Below are 23,379 nucleotides of genomic sequence, written 5' to 3' on the forward strand. Positions count from 1 at the left end.
TTTTTTTTTAAAGATTTTATTTATTTATTTGACAGAGAGAGACACAGCGAGAGAGGGAACACAAGCAGGGGGAATGGGAGAGGGAGAAGCAGGCTTCCCGCCGAGCAGGGAGCCCGATGTGGGGCTCGATCCCAGGACCCTGGGATCATGACCTGAGCCGAAGACAGACGCTTAACGACTGAGCCACCCAGGCGCCCCTAAATGATGTCATATTAACCTCAAGTAGCAGGCCTGCTTAGAAATGACATAAAAGCAAGTAATAATGAAGTGAATAAAGTGAAAACTTCTGGTAAGGGTGTTCTGGAGGATAACATGATAGGGAATGAAGAATGTGTCCATCATGTTTAGCACTTGTCAGTTTCTAGAGCCAGGATGAATAATGAGCTTTTCCCATATCCCTTTAAAATATGGATGTGCAGGCATATAAAAAGATTATAGATATATATCATCTCTAGATATTAATTACATAAATTTGTTATTAAAATACATATTAAAAAACATGGATATGAAAAAAAACACATGGATATGTACAGTTAAAAGATTTAAAAAAAAAAAAAGAAAAACCAGGCCTATGGCAGTGAGTTTGAAATAACTAGGTTTTGGCAAGCCAAAAAGTTGAGGGATGAGCTATCATAAAAACAAACAAAACATCAAAATTTATCTCCAAAGAAAATAAAAAAGAAGTATTAGCTTGGGTGCCTGGGTGGCTCAGTTGGTTAAGCGACTGCCTTCGGCTCAGGTCATGATCCTGGAGTCCTGGGATCGAGTCCCACATCGGGCTCCCTGTTCGGCAGGGAGTCTGCTTCTCCCTCTGACCCTCCCCCTCTCGTGCTCTTTCATTCTCTCTCTCTCTCAAATAAATAAATAAAATCTTTAAAAAAAAAAAAAAAAAAGAAGTATTAGCTTGAGGTTTGACATATGGAAGAACTTCCAGATATGTGCAAACATTAGAAAAGGCCTGCATGAATAAACCCCCACCTCCCTGGGGGTACAAATTAACCTGCATAAATAACCCCCACCCCTCTGGGGGTACAAATTAACCTGAGGCCAAGGACTTTTTTCAGACACCGATAACCCAACTCCACATAGACTGAGAAAAGGTAGGAAAACACTGTGCTAAAGATCACCTAAGTCTCCTGACTTTGCCCCACCCTACAGGCCTACTTTGTAGCATGAAAATCCCATCCCACGGTTAAGTTCTTTCAGGAAGGTCAGTGTACAACTTCTCTTACAAAATGCCATTTGTTTCCCATTCAATTTACTACTGCCCAACTTTTCACATGTTTAGATGTCCTACCCAAGCACAAAACAATTGATGGAAAGATACAGCAAAGTAGAATCATCTGGGCATTATTCTTCAATCTGAAACAAATTCTAGGCTGCTACCCCTTACACTGTCATAAGCCAAATGTATGATATTTATATCCAAATGCTGGTTTTTTTTCCTTTTAAAGTGCCCATACCTTATCTATCACTCGTGGAAATTTACAAAGATCATAAGCCACGTGTAGATACTTATGTATGCCATCTATTTCCAGGCACTCTCTTGGATGGAGTGGACCTTAAGAGTCTATAATTGTCTAATGTAACTGGAATCACATACACGTGGAAAGTTAACACCACAAAAGCACCAGGTAGGAGGAGAGCTAAAGGGGTGAGGGCTACGGTGAGGAAGCAGAGATCTGGGGCTGGGAGGCTTCCCCAGAGCACTGCCTTGGCCTGACATAAGATTAGTAGGTGTGCATAGGCCAAGGAATGAGGGAAGGGTATTCCAAATATGAAGGCACAGAGAAGTGGGGTGCCATACTCTGGAAGAACTACGATACTGGGTGAGCCTGAGGAACATCTCTAATTTTACCTCTACTGTATCAGGCAGCTCCATAGCTGACCTGCAGGTGATAACACCACCTTCACTAGAAAATCATGTCAGCAATGAGTTAAAGCACTTTAAAACACGTGAGAGCCCCACAAATATTTGTTAAGTGGATTGCTTCTGAACAGGATGCCGGGGAAGCCTTCATACAAGTGGCATGTGACCAGGTTATTAAGGATTTTTCAAGGCGGTAGGTAGGTCCAGGAGGCGGAGTGTGGATGGGTATTTCACACTGAAGGCAAAGCACAGAACGAGGCACGGAGGCATGAAAGGACAGACTAGGAAGAAGGCTCAGGGTACCAGAGCACTTCAGTCACCTCCTCACCTGTTGATACCATCCCCCGCGTTCCTTATCAACATCCTCTTCCCATCTGTACGACAAATCCAGACCGAGGACTTCCAGGCATCCACTCCTGTCCCCTCCCATCCATCCCCACACTGCACCAGAGTATTTGTAAGCCACCAAATTTGATCAGGCCACTCCTGCCTGAAGCATCTCAACTGTGCCCTTTGATCTTGGATCCAATCTACAGTCCCTCACTTTGCTTAGTGCCCTCTTCATGCACTAGCTCACACCAGCTTCTAGCTCAGCTTCTGCCTTCCCCTCCAGTGCTCCACCCCCCAACCACACCCGCTTCCTTTCCCCTTCCCCACTGCAACCTTTACTCTGGCAGATCCTATGCATGGAAGCACCCTCGTCCACCTGTCCCACTTCCTGCTTCTCTTTATTTATGCCGCAACCCTCCTAGAACAGATTGGTCACTCCAGAGAAATCTCCCCTGACTCCTCCCCTCAAAGCCCAAGTCTAGGTTAGGACTTTCAGTTTACTTTCCAATCACACCCAAATACCATTTAACAGTTAGTATGTAAGTCCTTGAGGGCTGTGCCTAGTCTGGTACACCAGGTACCATCAGCTCAGTGCACGGCACACAGGAGGTGTGTGTGGAACAGGTGGTATGCTGGGTTGTGAGGCTGGACAGCAGACTGGGGACAAAATGGGGAAAACTTTGGAAGCCAGTAAGTCCTTAGAACTTTATTCTGGAGACAATCAGGAGAAGACAGCTGAGCCCTGCGGTGGCCTTGCTTGTCAACACCGCTGGACTCCATCACTAATCTCAGCAGCAACCAGAATGGCTGACTCAACTTCAAAGAAGCAGAAAGAAACTCCACATCTGCTTCCCACCTCCCCCTGCTTCCACCTGAGTGAGCAGTCCTCAGAGCAGCAGTGCTGCATCATTACCCAGCAGGCCACAATTACAGAGCCTTCCACCTCACTTGCCGCCTCAGAAACTTGGGTCTGCCCACCTGCTCACTGCAGCGAGCAGTTCTGGGTGACACTGACTTATGACCATAAGAGATTACCCCCACTTTAGATGGGCTCCTGTTTCCACATCTATTCTCTAACTTGGGACCTCAAATTTACCCCACTTTGAAAGAGGACATTCCTCCCCCTCTTTAAAGCAAGTTCCTTCCCATCCACTCCCCCTCCCCATTCCCCCCACGGCAGTCATTTTGCTTCTGGTGATGACCACCACCAGATTCAGACCTCTGATCCGCCCCCCCTGCCCCCAGCTCTGGCCCCTGGGAGTGCACTTCCCTGCTCAGAATGGACGTCACAGTCAGCCATTCCATAAATACTCTTGATGCTGTGTCCACCTCTGTGGAACCTTAATCCTAGGGAACTCCAACTGGAGGAACTGTTGATTTTGCTGAGACTCGAAATGTCAAGATGAATTCCTAAAAACTCCCTCTCCTTAAGTCATGTCACTTTTTACATGCTACTACCTGGATGAACCTGGAAAATATTATGCTAAATGAAACAGGCCAGATACAAAAGGTTATATATGTTGTATAATTCTACTTATATGAAATATGCAGAACAGGCAAATGCATCAAGATAGAAAGATTAGTGGTGGCCTAGAGGCTGTGGGGGCAGGGAGAAAAGAGTGACCGCTAATGGGCCCAGGGTCTCCTTAGGGGGCGACAACAATGTTCTGGAATTAGAAGTGATGGGAGCACAACATTGTGGTTGAACTAAACGCCACCAAATTGTCCACTTTAAAATGGGTAATACTATGTGGTTTTCACTTCAAAAAAAAATTCAAATGCTTAAAAAAAAAAAATCATTCTTTTCCCTTCAAATTCATAAAAAGTGGCTTTCCATCTTCCCACCTGCACTCTGGATCCTTTCCTGCCTCTTTCAAGAATTTATTTAACTCCGATTTCCTTTTACCTTCAATTTCCTCTGTCTATAAGATTCTTTTTTCGGCTGACAAATCTGTTCAAGTCTCCCCAACCTAAAAATCCTTCCCTTAACCTTGTTTTCCTCTTAAATCTCATCTAGAAGCAACTCAAAATCTCATAAAAAGCAGCCAGTATCAACAGCCTCCATTTCTTCAGCTCCAACATTCCCTCTAGTTCCCTCCCCAGTGATAAGGCAGTCTACAGACAGTGAAATCTACCTGCTACAACACTTCTAAAACTGACAAAATACACCAAAAAACTTCTAAAAATGAATGGAAGAGACTGCAAGAAACTGAGGTCAAGAAAGAGCCAGGCATGAGTCATTAAAAAGAAGCTGCCAGACACCCTTGGAGCTGCACTGCCCAATAAGAGGGACATGAGCCCCATGTAGCTATTTAAAAGTAAATTAATTAAAATTAAACTAAAAACTCAGCTCCTCAGTTGCACTAGTGATATTTCAAGTGCTGAATAACTGCCTGTGGCTACTACTGACTATTATATTGGACAGTGCAAAATATACCTCCTGGAAAAATCTTGGTATGTAGAAATAGTGCTGTTCACTATGTACCTGATGTAGAGATCACAGAACCAGAGGCTATGAACATTTTGAAAGAATCCTCTAGAGTAAAATCAAGGAGAGGTGCATGCAGTGCTTACTAAACCCCAACTAGAGTTCTACGTCATCAGACATTACAAAAAAAAGGTCAGAAGAACCTTTCTTTAACACATGAAATTACAAAGGTTAAATGGAGTAAACAGAACAAGATGGAGAAGTGGGACAGGATGCAACAAATTTTTATTAAAGCAAAAGCATTGTCCAAAATCAACAGTTAAAGAAAAAGTCAAATAGGCAAATAATATCAAATAGGCATGAACAAAAAAATAAATCAGCTATTTTAAAAACTATTCCAAAAAACAGTCAATTTAAAGGCCCAAATATTAATGTATAAATAGCAAACAGAATGGGACAAATAAAAAAATAAAATGAACATCTAAAAAGCTATTTATGCTATTGAGACCTTAGTCTCTTAATTTAGTCCTTTCTGCTTTGGATTTTAAAAAAACTGACCACTACAGTCTTCCATGAGCATCCACACAAGCAACCAGTATTGTTAGAGGGCATGGATTTACTTTTAAATATTATCCTAAATAGGGTACCCCACACATTTATTTGATAAAATGACCTAAACCAGCCTACCTAATGATGTTCAAATATGAAGGTGACATTCAGGAGGTAATAGCTGCTGAAATAAGAAAAGAAAAAAAAAAAAGATGTTTTCGTAGCTAAGTAGAAAGGCAGTCCTTATTTTAAAATTAAATAAATAGGATCTGATTAGAACAGGTTTCTCAAAGTATAGGCCAGACACCCCTGAGGGTCCTTGGGCCCTTTTTCAGGGGTTCCACAGGACCCAAACTATTTGTGCTATATTATTAAGAGATTATGTGTTTAATCTCATCTCTCTCATCATTGTAAAGTGTCTTAGAGACTGCATGATGTGTGATATACCAAAATATTGAATGCAGAAGCAGATTAAAGAACCCAGATGTCTTTCATTAAGCCAGATGCGTAATATGTTGGTAAAAATGTCAAAACAATGCCTACTTTCACTAATTTTTTTGTTTTGGAAAATATAGGTTATTTATGTTATCATGTAATGGACTCATTATTATTTTTAGATGTATTACCATTTAAATTATTTAAAAATAATTTAAAAATAATTTCTAATAGAGTAAATACCAAGATATAACCCACATAAATGAAAGCTCTCTGAAGTTCTTAATTTTTAAAAGTTGTAGGTCCTAAGACCAAAAGTTTTGAGAGCTGATGTATTAACAATTGTGTATAGAATCTTTCCCTCTCTACAAGGTTTTACTACTAAAAAGATATTATAAATTTAGCTTCCCAATTTAACAGTGAATATCCCAAATATACTTCAAAAAGAATGTCTTTATACTTTAGTGGGAGTTAAATTTCACTTGGAGTACAGAGTTTAAAAACTGCACCCTCAAATACTTGAACCTCGTTTAAATGTAGTCATTCTGAAAGCAAGCTAACGATAATGAATGAAACATAATAAATATATTTTAAAGTACCCCATGAGATTAGAGGCTCTTAATTATAGGAAACAAACTAAGGGTTGCTGGAGGGGAGGTTGGGGGGGGCTGGGTAACTGAGAGATGGACATTAAGGAGGGCACATCATGTAGTGAGCACTGGGTGTTATATAAGGCTGATGAATCACTGACCTCTACCTCTGAAACCAATAATACGCTATATGTTAATTAATTAAATTTAAATTAAAAAAAATAAAGTACCCCATGAGATAATTAAGTTCTTACTGATTCCTCACCAGCTCATCAAGTTATATATAGTATGGTATGATGAGAAACTCAACGCCAATCAGACAGGATGAGCTGATTTTCACATTACTATGTGGGCATAAAAACTCTGAAAGTTTCTTTAGTCAAAGAATGATACTGACTCCCCCTCCAAATGAGGCTACTCCTCGTGGACACTCTAACTCACCAAAAACTAAAATTTAAAGTCATAAATAACAAGAGCTGCAAGTTTCCTGTGGCTCAATCACATTAGGCAGCTCTGCAAGGAGAATATGTCCATTCATCAACCACGACACAAAAGCTGAAGTACTTATATATTCTTTTTATAGAAAGAGAAAAGGCTAGCTTAGAATGAAAGTCAAAAATTCATTTTCCTGACTTCAATTTGCCACAACAAAACACCTTGTAAAAAACCACACTTTCCATTTGTCTGCTGTCACTTCAGTTGTCAATTTTCACCAGGTCCTCGTTAGACTCATTTTGCAATTCAGTTCAAGTTAGCATCATGCAGGTTTTTCAAAACTTCAAAATGCAGCCTCCTCAGACAGAAAGCTTCCCCCCGACAGGCTGCAGCATGGTCACTATCTACTCCCAGCATCACCAGCTGGGCTGTGTGCTCACCTCCTTTCTTCCTCTAAATGAGGTGTCAGGTGCAGGTATGGCCCTGACATTGTACAGAAATATTCTAATTACCAGAAGGAAAGCAGAGTCCCAGCTGAAGGAAGAAAAAGCAGGTCAGCAGAGAGAGACAAAGAATGGATACGAACAAAAGAGGGAGAAAACTGCATGACACTCTCTTCTCCTCCAAAATAAGAATCTAAGAGTGACATTTCACCTCTCCAAGCATGACTTCTTTCACTGTTTGAAGTGTATCTGTTTGGAACAGAGCAGTGTCAATGAGAGAACAAATCTTGTGTGAAGCTTAACACTTACTTGCTCAAAGGTACATTACCTACTCCCATCTGTTAGGAAGAAACTCCATACTTTTCATCCAGAGCTCAGAGCATTCACCTTTAGGTCATAGCCACAGAGCAGGTATTTTTGTAAGTTTCTCTCCACAAAATGTTTCCTCTATTTGCTTTCTTAGTTTGGACAATGTTACAGAGATGCCTATAAGCCAAGCAGACTTGTTTCACTAGGGGAAACAAGAATTCAATTCAAAGAAAAAGTTGACTTGTTAATGGGCACCGAACGAGACCAACACTTTCTCCTTCCTCTCCTTTTCAACAGGGCTTCAAACCATCTTACACTCGGTTTCCGCTTTCTGGATGTTTGGGGGGGCTTTGTCTTATAGGGATACCGATTAATGTAAATGACAACCTACAATTTAGGACACATAAATCTTAATCAAAGGGCAAAGGGAAGGGAGAACAGAAAGTTTAGTTGGTCTAGCCAGAATGAGATTTGTTTCACTCTTATGTCCTTTTTTGAAACTTTTTTTTTCTTTTTTAGATTTTATCTATTTATTTGACACAGAGAGAGAGAGAGAGCACAAGCAGGGGGAACAACTGAGGCAGAGGGAGAAGCGGACTCCCTGCTGAGCAGGGAGCCCAACACAGGGCCCATCCCAGGACCCCTGGATCATGACCTGAGCCGAAGGCAGACCCCTAACCGACTGGCAACCGAGGTACCCCGTATTTCCTTTTTTGAAGAATTAAATATAAGTAACTCAATGAAATCAAAGTGATTTCATGTGTGGTTTATGGAAGTCATTATTAGTCATACCTCCTATCTTCAGAGGCTTTAAAAAAATTTAATTATATTTAGTACAGTCTTTACTGAAACATCTTCCTTTTCTTCTTTTAAGCTCCAATTACATGGTGCAAATGCCACCAAGTAAAGGGCAGTGATCAAACAAATAAAACAGCATCAACAGGCAGTTGATGGGAAGGGAAGGCAATGTGGTGCACAGAAAAAAAAATCTGTCATCTCAATACGTTCTACACAGTTGCCCTGAAATGGTTTCTCTCCCATTTCTCAGGAAACAGGCTGTAATTTCAATCACTACAACCAAGCTCATTATGAAGAACAAAGGAATTTGGAAACCAAGAACTTTCAGGATGTAACCACGCCTAAAATAGGTGTATACATAGTTCAACAGCAAATTGATACTTCTAAAACAGCTATGGAAGTGATACAGCAAGAAGCATCCATGTCTCTTTGTCCAGCACAAGCCAAGCTTTGCTTAGGGCTCCATCCTACCTGACTCAGTAAGGGAGATCTCACAGTTTCAGGACCTGGAAATAGGACCCCAAGTGACCAGCACGGTGACAGACCAACCTGAACCAGAGAGGCTTCTGGGAAGGTGACCTGCAGCACAGAACATAAAATATGCAAGACAGGGTCACAGAAGTATGTTATTTTTATTTTACTTAAATGTATTGGTTATTTATTTAGTATTAATTGTATTTATTAAAAAGTTTAAGGGTATATAGAATCCGAATGGCAGCAGAAATAATTTTGGTAAAGCACTAGGAAAAACTTAATTTTAAGGAATATAACATAACTGGATTTTTTACAAGGGTTGCTGAGTCTCTACGCTGGAGAAATTTAAAGAAACAGTACAGATAAAAATCATGACCAGTGACACCCAATCCTGCATCCCAATCCTAGACATCGAGGGCCAGTTTGCATCTGCTCTCTCTCCACCTCCACACATGTAAAGCTCCTGAACCTCAAACTCAGTAAGCCAGAAACTGAATTCATCATACTTCTCTTACAATCTTCTCTTCCTTCTGATCCCCATATTTCTGTTACCAGCTCTATAACCTTCCCTGGAGTTCAGCCCTGAGAAAGTACACTCCATCCCTCACCCACCCTGGATACCTGGCCACCTAGGCCTCTGGTCTTGTAGAAGTTCTGCAATTTCAGCCTCCCCTCCCCCAACCCCCTCCCCCTCCAGGCTCACCCCATCACTTCTCTACCTGCAGAACTTCCTCCTAGCCAATCCCTGTAACAAATGGATCTGTCCCACTGATCCCTCTTAAAGCACAGCTCTCCTTCACTAGGCAAACAAATACCATTGTTTTAGTTCTCCATGGCTACTGTAACAAACAGCCACAAACTAAAGAGCTTAAAACAAAACAAACTTCTCTTACATTTCAGGAGATCAGGAGTCTCAAATGAGTCTCAGACTAAAATCAAAGATGGCAGCAGGGCTGTGCTACATTCTGGAGGCTCTACAGGAGAATCATCCTTCCTGCTTTCATTTCTTGTTTCAAGGTCCCTTCATCCACCTTCAAAGCAAGGAACACTGGACCAAGTCTCCTTGCACCACCACTGTTCTAGTTCTCTTCTCCTCGCTCTTCCACAATTTAGGACACCTGTAATTACACTGATTTCACCTGGATAATTTGGGATAATCTCCTATTTCAGTTAGCTGATCAACAACCTTAATTCCATCTGCAACCTTAATTCCCCTTTCCCTGTAACCTAACATCTTCACAGGTGCTGGGAATTAGGACACAGCCATCTTTGGGGTGCTGCTATTCTGCTGACCACAACCACCTAATACAATGCACCAAGACAGGCAAAAGTTAAAAAAAAAAAATGCAGAATTTGCTGTCAAGAAAATCACACTAAGTCCTTTGATACCAAGTGTTAATTGGCTCCCTGTTGTTTAAAGAATTAAGTCTAATCCATTAGTCTTACATTAAAGGCTTCCATGATTTCAAAATACTTCTGCAGCATTATCTTCTACTACTTCCTTGTAGTACCCTACACTGGACTCAAACTACAGAACTCAGGAGCACCAAACACACCTGGGATTCTCCACAGTCTCATGTAATTTGCTCTATCCAGAGGCCCTCTCCATTCTCCTGTGCAAATTATTCTCATTTCTTAAGACCCAGATCCAAAGCCTCTTAGCTTCTCTTTATCTCTGCCTTCTCAGAAGCCCACAATGCCCTGTTCTGCCAAATTGGCAGATCCATCAGTGACAAAGGAGAACAAGTTTAGGCAGAGGTAGTTTTGGGTGCTGCTCTACAGCTAGCTGGGTGACTCTGGGCAAGCTATTTCAACTTTCAACCTCACTTTCAACATTTGTCAAGTGAAAAGGCAGGCCAAGTTATTTCTAAATTCTTTCCCTTTTTTTTTTTTTTTAAAGATTTATTTATTTAGAGAGGGGGAGAGAGAGAGAGAGAGAATGTGTGGGGAGGGGCAGAATCTTTTGAGCAGACTCCGGCTATGCTTGGAGCCTGCCCCGGGGCTCGATCCCATGACTCATGAGATCATGACCTGAACTGAAACTGAGAGCCGGATGCTCATCCAAATGAGCCACTCAGGTGCCCCTCTTTCCCAGTTCTTAAACTCCATGAAATTGACAGGACTTGTACCCACTTCTCTCCATCCCCAAAGCCACTGTTCTGGTCATCTAGACTGGATTAATGCACTCCCTCCCGATGGATCATCTCTGCCTCCAGTCTGGTACTGCTCCTCACCCCCCAAAAGCATCTTTCTGGTTACTCACCTCCTCACAACCAGTTAAAAGCTTGCAGGAAAATGTCCAAACTCCTCAGTGTGGCCCCCCCAGGGCCCACGTGATCAGGCCTCTGCGTCCTCATCTGGTTTTCCTCACTTTTTCAGTTCCTCACATGCTCCTCCATCCCCCAGCCCCTCTCTCAGAGCCTCTGCTAGAATACTCTGCCTATTTCCTCTTTCCACCGGACAGATTCCTGCTTATTCTCCAGGCAACCTTTCCTGATCCTCCCCATATGAATTAGGTGTCCTTCCTGTTCTCATGGCACCCTGCACTCAACTCATAATTCCCATCACTGTAGTATTGACACCTATTCACTTGTCAGTATCCTCCCCCTGAATCTAAATTCCACATGGGCAGGACTGTCAAACTCATCTACCACCTGTGGTATAGATTGGGGGTTATTGCCTAACTTCTGTATAGAGTAGCAGGACTTCTAGCTGCTTATGGCCAGAATCAACTGAGACTTTTCCAGCTTCTCTTGCAGCTAATGTAGTCACATGTTTAAGTTCTGGCCAAGGAGACAAGCAAAATTATCTAGGGGCAGTTTCTGGGAATCTACCCTAAGAGAAGGCATGGATGACCCTTCTGCCCCTTCTTTGTCCCTTCAGCCTGCTGGCTGGAAGATGGGGCTATCACACTCTAAACCTGCTGCACAGTGAGCTAGCAGTGAGCCTATGGATGGTTAAACCAGTCCTGGACCACCTCTGCAACCTTTTATGGGAGACATAAACTTCTACCTTATTTTGAGATCCCCCTGCGGAAGCCACTATTGTTTTAAAATCTCCATCACTTACAGCCAAACCTTACTGTAAAACACATGGCCATTTCCACAGTACCAATAATTATGTTGACTCAAGTACACACCTCACCTCTTCCGCTGGATTATAATCTCTTTGCCAGTGGGTGTACGGTCGTGTGTCACGGCAGGATCTATACTCCTTAGCAGAGGGTAGCACACAAGATTCCTCAACGGTGAGGGAGTGTGAATGATCAATGAATTAATGATCGTGTGGCTACTGACACAGACAGGCTTTGTCCAACCTATACAGTCTACTTCAATCTGGAATCAACGTTGTGGCCAACCAAAATAAGGTTAAAAAAGTGTGTCAGCTTCCATCACTATTTTATCATGAAATAGCTGTATGTCAAGATACCAGAGTTTACTCTATTCCTTCCCTGGGCACAGTGCCACAGGTGTGGTCTCTCACTGGCATATTCTACATGAACGCTTGGAACACATGAAACACAGACTGCCAATTGCAAATAATCACACGTGTCACCTTTGCTCCTGGCTAAGTGGGAGGTCCGGCAATTTGTACGGTCTGAGGGTTACTGCTGCTCTTCTCCCTCAGCTAGGAGTAGGAAATGGTAACCCTACAGGCAGGGAAGCCAGCTCTCCACAGTCCCCTGCTAGGTGGGCTCCTCATTCCTGAAATATTATGCATTCTCAGGCTATCAAGGTACACTCATCTCCACACAGCCATTAGCACAGATTACTGAACTGATACTTGAAAGCTACATCTTTAGAGACACAGTCATGCAAATAATTGCTAGACAGCTACCACCTGCCTGATGGTCTATACGTACCGAGGACACAGAGATAAATGTGCCAGACACTGAGCAAAGAGAAAAGGAAAAGCCATTCTTACATTAAGAATGAGGAAACTGAGGCACACAAAGGTTAGGTATTAGAACTAAGGTTAAACAAGCAGGAAGGGGTGGGAACATCTGATTCAATCAAAAGGATCACAGGCTCTAGGGTGTGAGGATTTGACTCACGAAGAACAGGGCTTTTTCTGCTACTAAATTCACTTTACTTTTGTGTTTATTGTTTTTGCTGGGGAGCACCTGGTGAGGAGGCATTCAAATACAGCCTGTGCAGAGTAGAGATGGGGACAGACGGGCACATTTGGAGAAATGGAAGTCTGTGGTGTGTTGAGAGTGAGGAGTGCACACAGGAAAGTGGCAGGAAATGAAGCTGGATCAAGAACGGCCCCGGAGAGAGAGAAAATGAAGCTTTTAGGATGGAGTGAAAGATCCTGTTAACATGTCAGGATAACACTGTGACAAGAGAGTAGGGACCAGACCATAGGGGAGACAGGAAGGAGACAGGGAGAAACTACAGTTGTCCAGTTAGGAACCAAAGTGCTGCAAGGTTTGGACGATGGGAGGGGAAGGGGCCGCAGAGAGGGACAGAGAGGAGCCTGAAAGGACAATACTTGGTGACTGACAGCTAGAGTGGGGGAAGGAAGGACATGGCTGATGAGAGAGAAGGACCCAGACACCACTGCCAGCTCGAAGGCTTGGGCAAACTGGTGGATGGTGGTGCTCCTGACCAAGTTGGCTAACAGGGCAGAGAGGTTTGGAGGGCATCCAGGTGAACCTAGCTGATGAGAAGTGGAGTCTGAAGCTCAGAAGAGGTGGATTAGAAAGAAATGAGATGGAAATTGGGTGGACAGTCAAACCTATGGCCACGTATATCACCCACTGAGATTGGTCTTCCAACAATACTTTGCAATTACTCACCTAAATCTTGAATTTTGGGAAGCCCTTTAAAATATGCCAGTCCCATTTCTCAAAATGATGATAAACTCAAGCATGAAGCTCTGTACGAAGGCTCAGTGAAAAGCACTCCTCTCACTGTGTACTGCATTCATAGCCGTTATCCTTTGGGGTCACTGAGCCTATTGCAAACCTACCACTCCTTGCCAAGTAAACAAAAAGGAGCTGCTCTGAAGAGGAAGCAAGCATAGTATTTATAGCATTCTCCTTGGGACATGGAAGTGCTGAGATACTGTGTTTAAGGGGCTCTTTGGAGAAGCTCTGACCTGTTTCACAGGGCAACCACTGTCTCCTCTGCAAGCATGCTTCAAGAAAATCAATGGCCAAAGTCCATCATGGACATCCAGATCTTTTGCATGCCTCCAATGGCTGTCTTAAAGACTAAGCTTAAAGTGTCTACCAAATGCTTCATATTCCTAAACATCTAAGTCAGACTGCCAATTGCAAATAGCTGGGAGATAAACATTTAAGGGGCTTTTAAGCTTTTCTGCTACAGGCAGCTACTTATAATTCTTATCTGATTGCAGTCTCTTAACTGATGTGATTACTTGAATATTCAAAGTAAATTATCATGTTCTTCAAGCTAATTCATATGAATACACAGAAGCAGCATCATAGCCTTGGTTGAAATTAAAAGAGGGTAGAAAAATATAATTTACAAAGATAGGTTATGCAACCCCCAGGAGAAGTCTTGAAGGATTTAAATTCGAGCCTGTGTAACATAAGTAAGGCACGTGACATGAAAACACATTTCTTTGTTTAAACTGAATCCAAACACCCACATTTTATAAATGTTACTTGGGTATGGAGGTGAATGAGGAGAGGGAGAGGCAGAGTTCAAATGTGTTAAAACACACACACACACACACACACAGTTTGGGGCGCCTGGGTGGCTCAGTGGGTTAAGCGTCTGCCTTCGGCTCAGGTCATCATCTCAGGATTCTGAGACCGAGCCCGGTGTGAGCTCCCTGCTCAATGAAGAGTCGGCTTGTCCCTCTCCCTCTGCCCCTCCCCCTGCTTGTGCTCACTCTCTCTAATTAAAAAAAAAAAAAAAAATCTAAAAAAAGAAAAGTTTGTCACAATGTGGCACTTTTAAAAGCAAACACAATGTAGTAATCATTTATTCATCTCTTCTACAGAGTGTGTCCAAAGCCAAGAGTTACCACCTGGTCACAGTCCATGTTAATATGTAGGCCACTCTGAATTTTGTGATTCTCTTGTTTTAGGAATTGTGGTACCCATAACCATCATAATGTTGTTAGATCTACTGACCCACGCCCAGAAAGAAAATGAAAAGTTCTAAGAGAGTCTAATAATCCCAAGAGAACTAAGGGTGGTGATAAACGTGTCTATCTTGAGCCTGAACAGGTGGCCCTTAACGGGCCCTGTGTCAGAATGACCTACTAGATGTTTTCAAACTGCACATGACTTACACCTCAGTCCAAGGGAAATCAGACAAGCTGGAGACAGAGGCTCCCTAGAGGATTTGGGTGCCCTTCCCTCCCAGCCCACACCTCTCAGGTCTTATACACCTTGTAAATCAAACCAGCTGCAGCTGAGGCCAGGTAAGGAAACTGATGCTGGATGCCCATGGCCAGTCACACCAGTCCACCCTACTGGCACCTGAGCTTTTGAGCACTGATTTTTTACACCAATGATTCTAGAGCTCTTCCAGAGCTACACAGTACCTGTGCTTCTGATTACCTGATTGCAGAATTCTGAAAAAAGGACTCGGAGAAGAAACAAAAGGTTACCCTTTCAAGACTGATGATAAATGTTAAGAATTAGCTTTCTTTGTCTAAACCTTTGTTTAGTTATTGTCCAAAGTTCTATATTGGTTATACTGTCAACCTCTCAGAATGTAATGATGAATAAGAAACTCAACTTTGTTTCCTCTAGTTCTCTGTCTAGAGCTGCAAATGCAAAGATGCCTGCCTGGTCTCAGAGGCTTCCTGTGGCAGGATGGCTGAGAGTGGACTATAGCCAGACTGCCTGGATTCGAAACCTGGTTCTGCCAGCTAGTGGCTGTGCAGCCTTGCACAGGTCACTTCACCTTTCTTAGTTTCCACATCTGTAAAATTGGGGTACCTACCTTCTGGGGTTTTGTGAGGCCAAAATAAGTATCACTAGAGCACTTTAGAAAAGTGCCTAGCATGTGCTATTGAACAGCTATATTCAGCACCCACAGAATAGGCTCATTCTTTTTATACGTTGCAAAGTACTCCATTGCCCAGCTGTAATTTATTCTTCTGAAGCACATTTGTATCTTACAATTGTATCTTACAATCTTTTGTTACTGTATCTTACAATTGTATCTTACAATCTTTCATTATTACAAACAGCGCTTCAGTGGACATCCTATACAATAGAGAGATCTTTTTACCATGATCATCAAATGCAGTCCCCTACTTAACTTTCATATTTAATACTGACGGTTTGAACACCCTTCCAAAGTAGGCACAGGTATTACCACCTCCAAGTTCTACCCAGTCATAAGGGGCAGAGTTGGAACCCCATCCAGATGTGTGGCTGCTAACCTGAAAGGCAGCTGCTTTAATTCACTTTCCACAACTTTGCTTACTTAAAACAAAACAAAACATACTAGACGCTCTTATAAATGTACCTCAGATCCACAGTAAATATTTAGAAGTTCTGTAAGAAAGAAAACTCAAATTTTCACAGAGGTTCATATCTGCTCACAAAAACGGCAGATGGAGGTAACAACTTCTGTAAATATAAAAGTAATTTATTTCTTCTGCCAAAGACTGAAGCAGAAGTACCCTGAACACTACTGCCTGGGGACATACACCACACTGCCACACTCCCAGAGAAGTAAATGAATAATTATCGAATTTGGTATCATGAGAACTATTCTTTGGGGAAAGAGAAATTCATAACAATTACTCTGTAGTAGCATTTGCTATGCCAAGACAAGAGGAGAACAGGTACTCTGGGGTTCAGCATAACATACAATAAAGACCTGAATGGCCAATTCTCCAGCATGGCTTTAATTAGGTCTTTTTTTTTTTTTAAGATTTTATTTATTTACTTGACAGAGAGAGACACAGCAAGAGAGGGAACACAAGCAGGGGGAGTGGGAGAGGGAGAAGCAGGCTTCCCGCCAAGCAGGGAGCCCGGTGCAGGGTTCGATCCCAGGACCCTGAGATCATGACCCGAGCCGGAGGCTGACGCTTAATGGCTGAGCCACCCAGGCGTCCTAATTAGGTCTTTTTAGTATGAGCTTATAAAGATTGTCCTGACAGGGTGAAATTGTTGACAATGGGGACAGGAAAGGGGAACTTCATAGAGATGGAAACTGTAACCAGCATGTGCTAGCAGGAGGGTGCTAACATAGTAGAAGGATTATACTTAGAAATTGCAGGTGTTTCAAGAAAATGGTTATTCTCCTAACGAGAGAAAGCATGACAGTACCAGCACTAAAAACATTTTTTAAAAAGAAATGATTTCCTAAATCCCTGTCAGCAAAGACATCAAACAAAAGTACAAATGTCTAATTTAAGAAAGACGGTTACACATCACTGTACTTCAAACACAAATGGCAGGGGCCTGGGGAGGAGGAAGGGTGGGAATTTAGTCTTTCTGAACCACACAAATCTAAAAGGAAATACACACGAGTCAAAAAAAAAAAAAAATTCCCATTGAGGAAATATGCCAGCAGGAGCCCAGTGGGAACCAAACAGTTTGCTAATGATAACATTTATGGGTTCAAAGGGGGATCATTGGGGATATGTGTGGGTGAGTGGGGGGGAGATTCTATTACAAATACTCAAAATTAGGTCAGGTTACCTTCCTAAACAATTTACTTTGCTAGGCCAGAACACGTCCAGCAGTTAAACTTAACCCCTTAAAGAGAAAATTGTAACTTCCATCACTGATTTTGACATTGCTTTTCTAAGACCTAAATGCTTTCAACTTCCACTCTCTACCCCTAGTCAAACAGAAACAAGGGATTTGCTTTTGGCAAAAGTGAAAATAAAAAATTTTAGTTCTTGGAAGTCGCCTTAATCTTTTAAAGAAAAAAAGACCAATACCCAGAGTTGATTTTCTCTTGGTTGGTGGCAAGTTAGGATAGGAAGCCATGGCAGCCAGGTTCTATACAACCCCTACTTAAACAACTATGCCTTCCCATCTTCTCAAATTACTTCAGTTGTAATAAAGAATTATGTATGTGCTTTACTATAATCCTGTATCATGAGGCATCACTGATTTTCCTATCTGTTACGCAAGCTGGGTAAGTCAGCTGATGGACAGAGCCCAGAAGCCTTGGTTCTTACTTCTGGCTCCAGCTGCATGAGCTTTATTAATACTGGATTTTCCTACTCTCACCAATGATACTTCATTAAAAGTTGAGAAGCATCTTGATTTCAGTAATATTAATATGTGAAGTGCCTGCAGTGATTTTAAGAGGTCACGGATTATAACCTGCATCTCTACCAAGATATGTTAAAATATGAACAACTCTGAAAATGGATAAAATGGGGAAACACATAGTTGTAGAAGGGCAACAAAAAGAAAGTGGCCAACAGAGGTGTGTGTGCGTATGTGTGTGTGTGTGCGCGCGCGCGCGCGCGCGCGCGCGCGCAGCAGCTTCTCCAGATATGTATCTGGGCCGTTTGCATAGTCCACCTGATTGCAAAGCTTCCTTTTTCTTCCTCTATAACACCACGTTTCTTTGACCACTCAGTCTTATGAGTGCTCTTCGTCTTGTTGGCCCTCAAATCCATTGGTCTCCAGGTCTCATAGATCTTATCCTAGAAATAATCTAATACAATTAATTAGCTCTCTCCAGCCTGTGCTCATGGCTGTAGCGCCACCTGGGGCATTCTCACTGCCCTGGCCACCTCTAACAGCCTCCCAAACCATCTCCACAGTCCTAGCATCTGTCCAAGCCAATCCATCCTACACATTCTGGTAAGAGTCATACTCCTGGAGCACTGCATTCATAATGTACTCCTAGTTCAAAAGCTTCAGTGCTACTCTGTAACCTCAGGAGAGAGGGCAGGCTAGGGGCTCAAGATGACCTGGACTCGAATGTTCTGTGACCCTGGCCAAGTGTCTAAACTTCGCTAAGCCTCCAATTCTTCATCTGTAAAGTGGGGAAGGCTCACGGTACCAATTAACAGCAACTGGAATAGCAATTGGGTTTGACACATAATAAGAGCTCGGTAATAAACAGCCATTATTATCATCAACAACTTGCCTTTCTAACCTTTTCTTCCACTTCTGTACTATCAGCTTCAGCCAACTGGGCTACTTGCTTTTTGCCCAGTGATTCCACAGATGTTTGCTCTCCAAACTCCTTCTTTCCTGGAATGCCTGTCCTATCTCTTCAAATCAGTAAGATTCCTCTATGACATTTAAGGCTACATTCAAATGTAGACTCAATTCTATCTACTTTAATCCAATCATCTCTTTAGTACTGACATCTTGGAGGCCCTTACAGTTCACAATGTGGCTGACTTCCCCCATGTTCACATTGGCCCTCACTGAAGGTATGGTAGCAGCCCAATAGGTGAGGTGAGATTTAAATCCACCTCCTCAGTTCTGGGATGGGTCTCCCAGGTTATCAGATTTCCATTGTTTTAGTTATTACTTCAAGTAACCAGGTTTAAGTTAATCACCTCAAAGCCAAGGACCCTCTTTGAAAGGTGGTGGGAAGTGAAGTGCCTACATGAGAGTATGTTAATGGGGGTCCAGATCGTTGCTGGCAGTCATCTTGCAAAACCAGCCTATGGACTATGGATAGAAAGTTTTGCCCTGAGGACTTTTCAAGTCAGGTAGTCATTTAAGCCCATTTGAGTCAGGTTTTCTGTTTCCTGTACTGAAAGCATCCTAACCAATCTTACAGTGGTAAGCACTGATATGTCTAACATAGATAGCTCTGCCACATAAAGCTTTCCCAGACATCCTCACGAAAGTCCTCCAGAAATCTGTGTTTGACCCCTTTTTAGTCCAAGGCATAGATTTAGTATGGGTATGAAAGGATTAACACATCAACTAATTCAGGAAGACGTTTGGAGTCAGAACTGTGTCATTCAACTTTGTATATAACCTCTCCTAACATACACAAAGTACACGTAACTGATAAGTCAATGAATAAAAAAGGCATCTAGAAAAAAAGGGAAGGGAATAGATTTTAGGTAGATCTGAAAGATGACAAGCTGTTAGGTTGACTAGGTTAGATTTTTTAAGTTAAAGTGTAACAGAGTTACATAGATGGCACACAGCCCACTGAACAAATCCTAGTGACTTCATAGGGATACCGGAATTTGTACCTGTGAAAACCTAAAGTTTTGAATATTTTCCCAGTTACTTGAGATTCTTGAGATTTATTCTTGGCTACATTCTCTAAATCTCACTGCCCCTTCCCCAGGAAGAAAAATAAGGAAGCATTTATTAAACCACTATTTGGTGGACCCCAAGCCGAGCTTTCATTTGTAGCTCCTGAAATCTGTAAAAATTCTGCAACAGAAAACACCCATTTATACATAAGAAAATTGGGTTAAGGGAATGAGGACAGTATTTGAAGTCATAAGGCACTTTTCTTGAAAAATCTGTCACATTTTAATATGCTTTCTACTTTCACTTTTCAGCGAAGTTCCATGTTCTGTAAAATTAGCCATCTGTAGCCATCAATAACATTTTCCTTTTTGTCTTCAGTTAGAAATGGAAGAGAAATGAAAATGCAAAAAGAGAAACGGTACAAGAAAAGCTCCCGGCAATGAGAAGTTATAATCTGGGGTAAGAACCTAAAAGGGCCATGAGCGACATTTCTCCTTCAAGTGCGGAGCTTTCCGGGAGAATCCCAGGCAGCATCTGAGCTGACTACAAAAGTGATTCACTCGTGTCCTAACCGAAGATGTAAAGTTAGTGTTCGTCCACAGCCATCGAATGCAAAACCGGCTACGTCGGTATCTGCAGATTCTGCACCAAATGCTGTTGGCTGAGATGTGCAAGCAAAACAAGTGCAAACCAACAGGTTATCTACCAAGCAGTTAGGTGAACAAGTTACCAAATCTAACAAGCAACATTAGCTCTTCCGTACAACCCTAAAAAGCACTTCCTGCCACGGGTCCGTTATTTGATAATTAAGGTTGCTTCCTGGCCACAATCCCCCCGCCCACCAATGGCACCTCTCGGTTCCCCAGCCCAGCTAATAAGTCAGGCACCGGATTCTTCCATACCGGATCCCCAGGTATGGAAGAATCGTATTCCCGGAGCACCAAAGTTGGCATAATGCATTCTACAAATTTGCAATCAAGAAACGGGGAGATGAGCTTAACTATAGTCGTGAGAAGGGGAAACCATCACCCTTAAAGTGCAAGAGCACGGAACGGTTGCAAGAGACGGTTTAAAAAGAACAACTCTTCCTCCAGGCACGACTCCCCCCGCCCCCACACCCGGACGCGGGGACAGACGCGGCAGAGAGGAGGGAATCTTACAAGCGTGGAAACTGTAAAAGGGCACTTTTCCTTACAAGTCTTAACAGCCACAACCCTAGGGCTTCGCCGCCCCAGAGCCGCTCCCGCGCCGCGCGCCTCCCTCCCGGCCCGCCGCTCCCGCGCTGGGACTCCCCAAAGGGCCGCCCAGGTCGCCCTCGGGTCCCCTCCCCCCCCCCCGCTTCCCTGCCGGCCTCATCCCTCTCCGAGTACCGCCGGGCTGCTGTTCTCTGGTTTTAATAAAACCCGAGTGGCCCTGACCTGGCGGGCTTCCCTCCGGCAGGCAGACGCGAGGAGAGGAAGGGGAAAAAGGAAAGGCCGAGGGTCCCCTCACCGCCGGCTCCTCGAGCTCCGCGCCGGGCGAGGGAGGGCGCGCCCTGGCTCTCGGTGCCGAACCGACCCGCGACCCGACAGAGGTTCTCCGAACTCAGTGAGGTTTCGTTCTGCCCCGAGAGCGCACTCGCTCTTCCGGAGGGCGCTTCCCTGGACTTCCCATCCGCGAGTTCATCCCGACAGGGAGGGCGGACTCGAGCTCTGAGAGCCATCCCTCCCGCCTGCGGTCTGGGCACAGCGTGGGTCCCCGCGGCGCCTGTCAGCGTGCAAACATGCCCGCCGGATGCTTCCCCTCGCCGAACAGGTGAGACTGCAGCACGGTGGGAACTCCCGAGGCGCTCAGCCTCACCCTGGCGGCGGGCACCGCGCTCCCGCGCCCGCCGTCGGTGCCCGGGGAGCCGGGCTGGGGCCCGCCGGAGCCGCCGGGCTTCTCCTCCACGCGGATCGAGCGCGGGGCCGCGCCGGCAGCCGTAACTCTGCCTTGGGTCCGGTCCTAACCGCGGTTCGCAGCCCTCGCGTCCGGGCCGCGCGCTCGCGCGGGTGTCATGGCCGAGCGGCGGCCCCCGGCAGAAGTTTCCAGGAGCTGACGGCTTACCTCGTAGTCCGAGGGGCAGCAGCAGCTTTGAGAAGCAGCGCGGCGGCTGCAGGAGCGCCCGTGGCCAACGGAGCCGAGGAGGATGTTAGAGGGAGGCACCGGTAGCGAGGAACCGCCGCGATGGGAAGAGGAAGGCGCCGGGTATCTACAATCAGAACGTGGGCTGACCGTGACGTCACAATGGCGCGGCCAGCCAATCGGGGCCCGAAGGCTGAATCAAGCGCTATGATGTCATGCGGCCCTGGAGCCAATAGCGAGACAATAGAACTTTCGTGATTGTAAATTCCAGAATCCCAAGCAGTGGGGAGCCAAAGCCCGGGTTGGTGCCCTCGGGTTCACGTGTCTCCGGGCAATTTTTTCCCCCCCTTTCTTCCTAATAAGCCTGCGTGGAACGCAGAGCCTGCGCAATAGCAGCGGTGAAGTTTCTGATGCCCTGAACTCTGAATCTCTGAAAGCCAGGCTGGGCAAGGTTGTGTGGCCGCATGTGGACGACAAGAAGCCCACTTTCGGAGCCATCTCCTTTTTGATTGTGAAAGGGATCCAGTTTTCCTTGGTTTTAGCTGAAAGGGTTAAATACCTACGGAGACCACCGGAGCGAAGGTCTGCAGTTGAACCAGGCAACAGCGAAAAGCGCTCAAAATTGATGTTATAGCTTAGCTCCCTTGTGGTAGGTTTACTGTGATTTTTCTTGGGGATTCTTATTTTTCCTCAGAGGTCACTACCAACTTCATTTCTACTCTAGGAATTATTCCTGAGGCTTTTAAAAGGAGGAGAGGTGGTGAAGTAAGTGACGCCTTTTCAGCTAGACATTTGTAAGCACTTAAGGCAGAGTGCTTTGTGCTCAAGGCACAAATAGATCCTCGCTGTTTTTCACTGGTGTTGAGTAACTTCAGGCCTTTGTCATCCTAGTATTCCACACTTTCCCTATATCACCCCAGAAATTAAGCCTTTCTCCTTGCGCCCTCTTACTACATGTCCCTTGACGCAGCATGGTCAACCATTTAATGTAAGCAAATTCTTTTACATAATCACAATTTAGTGTTTATCAGGTACCAGCTGTGGTCCCGGCACTGGGCCATTGCAGTGAGAACATAGGTGTACAAACTGTATACAAATTAGGTTATTTAAACATACACAAATAATTGCGACTTTTGATAGTCAATTGTCATTCAATTCCACAAACACTGAGTGGCTTCAGTTTGTCAAATAAGATGCTAGGTGTTAGGAATAAAAAAAACTTGAAGGAACCGCTCTGCCTGTAAAGTGATACAGTCAGGAAACAACCACCATGCAGTGGTAAATGCTACAAGGGAAACCGAGATACACAGATTAACTAAGATTTCTGATAAGGGACATGTGAAAAGCATGTGCTAGAAGCATAGAAGAGTTTGGCAAAGATATTTTATTTATTTTTTTTTTAAAGATTTTATTTATTTGACAGTGAGAGATACAGCGAGAGAGGGAACACAAGCAGGGGGAGTGGGAGAGGGAGA

The 23,379-nt window shown here is 43.9% G+C and overlaps 1 protein-coding gene across 1 annotated transcript in view; it reads right to left on the minus strand.

The window, feature by feature from the left end:
* The window catches only part of ELOVL5 (ELOVL fatty acid elongase 5), a 67,199-nt gene extending 44,234 nt beyond the window's left edge, over positions 1–22,965 (minus strand). The window contains exons 1-3 of the mRNA XM_081827572.1: positions 22,940–22,965; positions 21,887–22,097; positions 8,659–8,766 (exon numbers count right to left, since the gene is read on the minus strand). Coding sequence (XP_081683698.1) covers positions 8,659–8,766; positions 21,887–22,097; positions 22,940–22,965 — 345 coding nt within the window. The remainder of the gene's footprint in view (positions 1–8,658; positions 8,767–21,886; positions 22,098–22,939) is intronic.
* Positions 22,966–23,379: the final 414 nt, after the last annotated feature.

This window comes from Leptonychotes weddellii, chromosome 8, assembly GCF_054177405.1.
Source record: "Leptonychotes weddellii isolate Sample4059 chromosome 8, ASM5417740v2, whole genome shotgun sequence".
Lineage (NCBI taxonomy): Eukaryota > Metazoa > Chordata > Mammalia > Carnivora > Phocidae > Leptonychotes > Leptonychotes weddellii.